This window comes from Triticum dicoccoides, chromosome 2A (assembly GCF_002162155.2).
Source record: "Triticum dicoccoides isolate Atlit2015 ecotype Zavitan chromosome 2A, WEW_v2.0, whole genome shotgun sequence".
Classification (NCBI taxonomy): Eukaryota; Viridiplantae; Streptophyta; class Magnoliopsida; order Poales; family Poaceae; genus Triticum; species Triticum dicoccoides.
In genome coordinates, this window is record NC_041382.1 from 657,657,556 (window position 1) to 657,666,082 (window position 8,527).

General features: G+C 51.7%; 1 protein-coding gene across 1 annotated transcript; it reads left to right on the plus strand.

Annotated features, from left to right (window-relative positions):
- The first annotated feature begins 4,050 nt into the window (after window positions 1-4,050).
- On the plus strand, window positions 4,051-7,646 carry LOC119356028 (probable methyltransferase PMT15). The gene is made up of 6 exons (XM_037622922.1): window positions 4,051-4,996; window positions 5,681-5,891; window positions 5,982-6,279; window positions 6,363-6,755; window positions 6,847-6,924; window positions 7,050-7,646. The coding sequence occupies exons 1-6, from the start codon at window positions 4,295-4,297 to the stop codon at window positions 7,270-7,272; spliced, it is 1,905 nt and encodes a 634-aa protein (XP_037478819.1). The 5' UTR covers window positions 4,051-4,294; the 3' UTR covers window positions 7,273-7,646.
- The last annotated feature ends 881 nt before the right edge of the window (window positions 7,647-8,527 follow it).

The following is an 8,527-nucleotide window of genomic DNA, read 5'->3' on the forward strand; positions in this document are numbered from 1 at the left end:
TCAGGCGTGTCCACCATGTATACATTGTAAGTAGAAGTGGTCGTCCAACGCCCAGTGGTGGGCGTGTTTTGACCTAGTTCGGCCTCGATGTCGTCGTCCATGCCATCGACGTCTTCGGAGGCGTAGTCTAGCATGTCGGTTAAGTCCTCGATAGTGGCTATTAAGTGGGTGGGATGTAAAATCCCTACTCTTAGCCCCCAACTCAAGCTGGGCGTAGTCCGGAGGTGATATTCTGTGATGGCGAGAGTTCGCATTAGGTCTAGTGTTTCGTTTAAGAGCGAAAGCTGGACAGGCGTATGAGGATCTGTGGAGCTAGGTTTCGTAATAACCACTTGACCGAGCCTGATAGACGCAGACCTCGAGAGATCGGAGTTGACGTCCAGAGGCGAATCTGGCTTCCTGATAACGGGGAGGGCCCCATTTGAGTCCGGGTCCATTGACAGCATGATCGCATCTGGGTCTTTGTCTGGAAGCTCCTTGATGGGAGAGAGTCCGGCGGGGTTCACCCTCCCGTCTTCGGACAGAGTGGTCCGCCCTGGATCTAAGGCCAGGGCGGGCATGAGAGTCAAACCCAGAACTGGGTTTAATGGTGGATCTGAAGGGCCTTCTTCCTATGGGTGGGGAGCGGCGGCCGATGCCGTGAACCCCTCGAAGATCAGATCTCCTTGGATATCGGCGATGTAGTTCAAACTTCCAAACCTGGTCTGATGACCAGGGGTGTAGCTATCGACCTGTTCAAGGTGACCGGTCGAGTTGGCACGCAACAAGAAGACGCCAAACACAAAGAGTTGACCAGGAAGAAAGGTCTCCCCAAAAGCAGTGGCTTCGTTGATGACAATGCAAGCCATTGATCCTTCTGTCGACAACACAACGGAACTCTCAATGAAAGCACCAATGTCGATGTCAAAACCGGCAGATCTCGGGTAGTGGGTCCCAAGCTGTGTATCTGAGGATCTATGGTAACAAGGGACACAAGGGACACAATGTTTTACCTAGGTCCGGGCCCTCTTAAAGGAGGTAAAACCCTATGTCCTGCTTGATTATATTCGATGTGTATAGGGGTTACAAGAGTTGATCTACCTCGAGATCGTAATGGCTAAGCCCTAGCTGTCTGGCCTATGATTATTCTGATAGCCTCTACGGACTAACCTCTTTGGTTTATATACACACCGGAGGGGCCTAGGGTTGTAAAGAGTCGGTTTGCAAAGGAAAGAAAGAGTACACCCGGACACCAAACTTGCCATCCATGCATATGAGAGTCCTATTCGGACATGGGAGATAGTCGTCTGCTTTATCTTCACGGCCCATCAGTCCGGCCCATATTGAATAATCCGGACAGCCGAGGACCCCCTAATCCAAGACTACCTCACAAGCCACCAGAGCTAAGGACTAGAGTAGGGGCAAGGATACAGGTGGAGCTGTGGATAACAAAAGGGCTGATGAGAGGATGGGGGTTTGGAGGGTGGGGGAGTGGAGTGAGGAGTTATGGCCGATACGTCGCATCTCCCGATGCAACCTCGTGCCACGCTGTGGCCACTCAAGCTTGGCTCAGAAAAAAGGTCAATTTGGACGTTCTCCTTAGCCAGGGCCATGACTGATTAAATCATAGAGGCCAGAAATTCGATGCAGCGCATATCCCCACTTAATTAAAAAAAGAGTAATGTTTCTTTTTCTGACAGCAGAATGCTTCATCAACCGATTCCACCTCTTCCCGCCACGTCCCTTCACCCTTTTTCGCACCTTTCCTGTACGCTAATCAACCACTTTAATTTACTTAACTTCTATATCAATTTCATCATAATTTGTTTACCAAACGTCTTTTTAGAAAAGGAGATTAAAACCCCCCTGGCCTCTAAAAAACAAACAAACATTTATTTACACAAATCACATGCAGGATTTGATAAACATTTTTTACACAATCACAAGCAAGATTTGATAAAACATCTGTTTACACAATCACAAGCAGGATTTGGTAAACATTTATTTACACAATCAGATTAAATACGAGTAGGTGAATCCCAAATCACGTAGTACTCCCTCTATTTTTATTTACTCTGAATATTAGATTTGACCGAATTTATAAAAATATGAACATTTACAATAACAAATCTATATCATGAGAATGTATATTCGATAATGAATCTAATGGTATTGATTTCTTATTGTATATGTTAGGCCAACTCCACAGCGCAACCCTAAACGGACGTCCGGTTTGGCCGGATTTTGTCTCTTTGGGTAGGGCGATGGGGTCGTGTCCGGGCCTGTCCTGGGATGCGGTGACCGTGCGCCCAGTGCGCGGCCGCATCCGTTTGCCCCATCCTGTCCGTCAAGGCCAAAAATGCCCATATTTTCATATCAAAACTAGTTTGCATGTGTGAATATTAATTGTCTGAAAATAAAAATAGTTTTACAACCCAACCGAAATTGTCTCTAATAAAATAGTTTTACAACCAAATCGAAATGGTCTTGAATGAACATAAAATGAACCAATACATCTATTGGTTGCCAATGTGATCCCACACGTGCTCAACCAAGTCATTTTAAAGATCCAAATGAGTGTGCCAATCACGCAACTCACGATGGAATTGGACATACTGTTCAAATGTGGCCGGTTCTTGGTGTAGGGGCTCAACATTTTCACCTTGATAATCAAATCCTTGGTCGAAGATACTCTCAGTACGCTCGTCCTCGGCGATCATGTTGTGCATGATCACACAAGCAGTCATCACCTCCCAAAGCTTCGTTTCATCCCATGACAGTGCAGGGTTTCGAACGATACCCCACCGGGATTGAAGCACACCAAAAGCACGTTCCACATCCTTTCTAGCACTCTTTTCCATTTAGGCAAATCTCTTTCTCTTCTTACCTTGGGGCTTCGACATTGTCTTCACAAAAGTTGACCACTGAGGATATATACCATCAGCTAGATAGTATCCCTTATTGTCCTGGTGGCCGTTGATCTCAAAGTTGACAGGTGGGGAGTGGCCTTCTGCAAGCCTTGCGAAAACTAGAGAACGCTGCAACACGTTGATATCATTGTGAGAACCTGTCATGCCGAAGAAAGAATGCCATATCCAAAGATCCTGCGAAGCCACCGCTTCTAATATGACAGTGCCCCTTGTACTGGCCCTGACAAGCAAATGGACAGTTCTTTCACTCCCAGTGCTTACAATCTATGCTGCCAAGCATGCCTGAAAAGCCTCTAGCTGCGTTGGTATGGACGGGCGAGGGCTGCGCGGTGAGGAGGCGGCCGGAGAATAGCGGCGGCGCCGACGGCGGGGCGGGGCGGGGAGAGGGGGTGGAAGGGTTGGAAGCGAAGGGACTGCTAGTGTCTCTGACAGGTGGGCCACGGGGGGACAAGGGCGTGCAGCAAGTCCGTTCGCGTGGTGTCCGATTCACCCCAAACTCGACGTAAGTTTGGGCCGAGATGGGTCGAAAACAGACGGAATCCGGACATGTGTCCGTTTGGAGCCGCGCGTTGGGCCGCACTATTCGTCCATTCTACCCCGAACGGACGCACCCAGGCAAGATAGGGTCGCGCGGTGGAGTTGGCCTTAATATTTTGTTCTATAAACTTTGTTAAAATTTATAAAGTTTGACTTTGACCGAAGCTAATATGCGAAGTAAATAAAAACGAATGGAGTCTGCATGCTATGCTCGATTTGCACCGCTGGAGTCTGCATGGGCTGCATGCCGTCAACCAAAGACGCCCATGTTACCCAATCGTCTTTTGCTCACTGCACGCAATCCGCAACCGCCGTCACTGTGCCGATTCGGCCTAGGCCCAAGAGATAAGTGTACTACTCGCACCGCACAGTTCTGTTCGCTTTCCTTACCAAGCAAGGACCGGAGCCTGAGCCAAACATTTCCTTACCAAAACCGCATGCGGCGGCGGCAGCAACCGCAGCAGCAGAGGACCGCAGCAGCAGAGTACTCTCGTCACACACCCTACGAATACCGTGTGACGCCTTTAATGGCAGCAGACCGGAGGCCAGCCCAAGTACAGTTGCCAAATACCAAACGAGGACCGGGCGCAAGCTGGGGATTTCGCAGCGCGATCCTCCGCGTCCTAAATTTAACCCGAGCCGCCGCTCACCTACGCGTCTCCCTTTCCTCGGCCCCTCGGCCTCCGCCTCCACCCCCACCTACGCGTACGCCCCCAATCCGAGGCCAGAACTTTTAAGGCAGCACGGGGAGGGGCAGTGCAGAAAGCGAAACGCCCAGCCGGTCCAGTCCAGTCCGGTCCAGCGGGGGTACGCAGGGGAGGGGAGAGGAGAGCAGAGGGGAGGCGGCGATGGCGGTGGGTGCGAAGCTGCACCTCTCGCCGGCCGCCCGGCGCCCCACGCTGCCGCAGCTCCTGGCCGTCGCGCTGCTCTGCTCCGCGTCCTACCTCGCCGGCGTCTGGCACCACGGCGGCGGCGGCGGCTCCCCCTCCCCCGTATCCATAGGCACCACCACCGCCGCCTCCGTCGCCTGCGTCTCCCCCACCACGCCCGCCGCCGCCCGCGTCGTCGTCGGCGGCGCCCCCCTCGACTTCGCGGCGCACCACGCGGCCGACGACACGGAGGCGGCGAACGCCACGGCGCCGGCGCGGCGCGCGTACGAGGCGTGCCCGGCCAAGCACTCGGAGCACACCCCCTGCGAGGACGTGGAGCGGTCGCTGCGGTTCCCGCGCGACCGGCTCGTGTACCGGGAGCGGCACTGCCCGGCGGAGGGCGAGCGGCTGCGGTGCCTCGTCCCGGCGCCCAGGGGGTACCGCACGCCGTTCCCGTGGCCCGCCAGCCGCGACGTCGCCTGGTTCGCCAACGTGCCGCACAAGGAGCTCACCGTGGAGAAGGCGGTGCAGAACTGGATCCACGTCGACGGCGACAAGTTCCGCTTCCCCGGCGGCGGCACCATGTTCCCCCACGGCGCCGGCGCCTACATCGACGACATCGGCAGGCTCATCCCCCTCCACGACGGATCCATCCGCACCGCCCTCGACACCGGCTGCGGGGTAATTAAATTAAACTAACTGTTCCATTCCCAATCGCCTGTCCTTTGATCTCACGATAATCGCATGCCCAAATGAAGCGTCTTATGATAAAAATCTTGGTGAGGGGGTTAATTGGGGTTTAGGAACAGGGGACGGGGATCTCGGGAATGCCGGAATGGGATTTGCTTTTTGAGAATTATTATGAGAACTCGGAATGGGATTTGCTTTGCGGGTGTCTGAAGTTTCCAGATCGCATGATCGTGGTCCGGGCCTTGTGCGCAAACGGGTCTGGCCCGGGAGGGAGCTTTACTCTTTCAGAAAATCAGATTTCATTCAACTTTTCACACTCTGTAACGTAGCCAGCTGTAGTGAACTGTAGCACACTGTTTATAAAGTATCCCACGTGCACAGCAGTTAGAAATCTGCACGCCGAGCCTGTCATTTGCGTTTGTTCTTTGCCGGACCAGATTCTCGGAATTCACTAGCGTATGTGCTGTGTGCAGTGATGTTGAATTGGATTGCCCTGTCACAGTTCCACCGCAAATCATAGTGGCAGCCCTGCGTACTCTAACGAAGATCAGCAATTGTTGCTATTTTGACTTGGGCATTTTGATCTGTTTGTTTGGCCGATAAACTGATTGCATGCATCCGAATTTGGTTTTCAGTTACTGAAATGTGGTGCATTGCGCTGCTCTCTGCATGCAGGTGGCGAGTTGGGGAGCGTATCTGTTGTCACGCAACATCCTGGCCATGTCGTTCGCTCCGCGGGACTCGCACGAGGCGCAGGTACAGTTCGCGCTGGAGCGCGGGGTGCCGGCGATGATCGGCGTCCTCGCCTCCAACAGACTCACCTATCCTGCGCGCGCCTTCGACATGGCGCACTGCTCCCGCTGCCTCATCCCCTGGCAGCTCTACGGTATGTACCCCTCTGATCGCCCCTCGAACTCGAACCATCAGGCATCGATAGATTTTCAGTGGCCTTAATGTGCTGCACATGGACACGCAGATGGCCTGTACTTGATCGAGGTGGATCGCATTCTTCGTCCTGGGGGCTACTGGATCCTGTCCGGGCCACCGATCAACTGGAAGAAGCACTGGAAGGGGTGGCAGAGGACCAGGGCGGACCTGAACGCAGAGCAGCAAGCCATCGAGTCAGTCGCCAAGAGCCTCTGCTGGAAGAAGATCAAGGAGGTTGGCGACATTGCGATCTGGCAAAAGCCTACCAACCACATCCACTGCAAGGCCTCCCGCAGAGTCATCAAGTCCCCGCCGTTCTGCTCCAATAAAAACCCAGACGCTGCCTGGTAAAGTAGTTACTCGATTACTTACAGTGCCACGTTATTATCCATTTTGAACTCCAGCTCACGGCCATGACTCATGACTGTAGGTACGAGAAGATGGAGGCTTGTATAACTCCGCTGCCGGAGGTTAGTGACATCAAGGAGGTCGCCGGCGGTGAGCTGAAGAAGTGGCCGCAGAGGCTCACCGCGGTGCCACCCAGGATTGCTAGTGGAAGTATTGAGGGGGTCACTGCCGAAATGTTTAACGAAGACACCAAGTTATGGAAGAAGAGAGTCGGGCACTACAAGTCCGTGATAAGCCAGTTTGGGCAGAAGGACCGGTACCGCAACTTGCTGGATATGAATGCGCGCTTTGGCGGCTTCGCTGCGGCATTGGCGGGTGACCCTATGTGGGTGATGAACATGGTCCCAACCGTTGGAAATTCAACCACCCTTGGGGTGATATACGAGCGCGGCCTCATTGGAAACTACCAAGACTGGTGAGTTTTCGTACTGCAAACATGGCTCCTCTATGCCGGTGATGAGGATCATGTTTTTGTTGGGGTGTGTGACCTCTCTGTATCTCTGCAGGTGCGAGGGCATGTCCACCTATCCCCGGACCTACGACCTCATCCATGCTGATTCGGTTTTCAGTCTGTACAAGGACAGGTAAACACAAGCCGCAGTACTATTTAGACAGTGATTGGTTTTCTTGTTCTTGGCTAGTTCAAATTATGTAAAAGCTGTTTTCACCTGGTTACAATCTGATAAATTTGAGCTTGTGGTTTTGCAAGGTGTGAGATGGACGCCATCCTGCTGGAAATGGACAGGATCCTGAGGCCGGAGGGCACGGTGATCATCAGGGACGACGTGGACCTGCTAGTGAAGATAAAGAGCGTCGCGGACGGGATGCGATGGAATAGCCAGATCGTGGACCACGAAGATGGTCCGCTCGTCCGGGAGAAGCTCCTCCTTGTTGTGAAGACATACTGGACACTCGGGGACGAGAAACAATAGCAGCACCCCGAAATAAAAGCATGAGAAATGAGAAAATCGACAGATACTGGGCAGATGCCACACACATCCGGCTTCCTCTCACCGTGTTCGCCCTGTGGTTTTGAAGTTTCATCTTGTTTGGGTAGTTCGTTTGGTGAAATAGTGAAACATAGTGGAGACATGCCCACGTCTGTTCACAGAGGGCAAGCCTGCCAAGATTTTGACATGGGGAAGGACAGCCAGCCAGCCAAATGGGGTTGACAGAGATTTCATTGTGTTTCTTGCTGTACAAAGTGTTGGTTATGTGTAAGTTCCCCTCGGCTGTTCTGCCCTCCTTACTGAATCAGACCCAAGAATGTTAAGAGTACTATTATCTTCGGTGATTTGGCTCTTAACTTTTCTTCCGACGGGAGTAATTTGGTTCCAACTGGTTTGACCGTGACGGTAAAACCAGGCTAACCTAACTGCTAACGGCACGTAACTCGTCGTGAAACAGCCGCCGTGCTAAATGCATGCGCGGCGTTTCCGTCCATGCGCATGGGGCTGCCGCTCTGAACTTGACCATTGCCTTTAACCTTCCATTTGCCTTTGACCTTCCATCTGGTTGTAAGTTTGGTGTAGCATACCGAATGCAACCGTAGCTCAAGCTTCAGCTTTCAGCTTCTTTCTTTCTTTACAGCATAAGCCTGTTTTTCAGAGGAAAAAGGACGAGCTAACAATTACCGATACTTTTAAGTGAAATAAGGAGGTTATATATCATTTTCTGGGTCAGCGTCTCCCCGATTTTTTGTGCACACGTCAGGGGCGGTGCTGAAGACAGACAAGGCAAAATTTGCCCAAAATCTGCCAGAAAACTGTCAGCCAAGTGAGCGGATTTCGTGGCAGATATATAACACAAATCTGTCCATGTCATGCCATACTGTTCTGTCCTCCACAGAGACACGTTTTGTTTTGCTGCAAAATATAAGAACTTAATTAGTGGCACCTTTTTTCTTCTTGAAAAAGGGAACATAGTACAGTAAAAAAATCGCATAGTACGTACATGCTACTCAGCGGTGAAAAAGAAAAGCGAAACTTAAATATTTATGTGACCACTCCAAAAAATATTACTAGCACTAAACATTAGGACACTGGAAAAAGGTGGATCTCGCAAAAAATAATGACGAATTGACGAGTCCACCTCCACTAGTAACTACTCCCTCCGTTTCGAGTTACTTGTCGTAGATATGGATGTATCTAGATGTATTTCAGTTCTAGATAAATCCATTTCTGCGAC

Bases quoted from the DNA above. Each gene is read 5' to 3' on its own strand.
- LOC119356028 (XM_037622922.1), top strand. From the start codon at position 4,295: ATGGCGGTGGGTGCGAAGCTGCACCTCTCGCCGGCCGCCCGGCGCCCC. The intron at 6,280-6,362 runs GTAAAGTAGTTA...TCATGACTGTAG, and splicing joins AAAAACCCAGACGCTGCCTG to GTACGAGAAGATGGAGGCTT. The intron at 6,925-7,049 runs GTAAACACAAGC...TGGTTTTGCAAG, and splicing joins TTCAGTCTGTACAAGGACAG to GTGTGAGATGGACGCCATCC.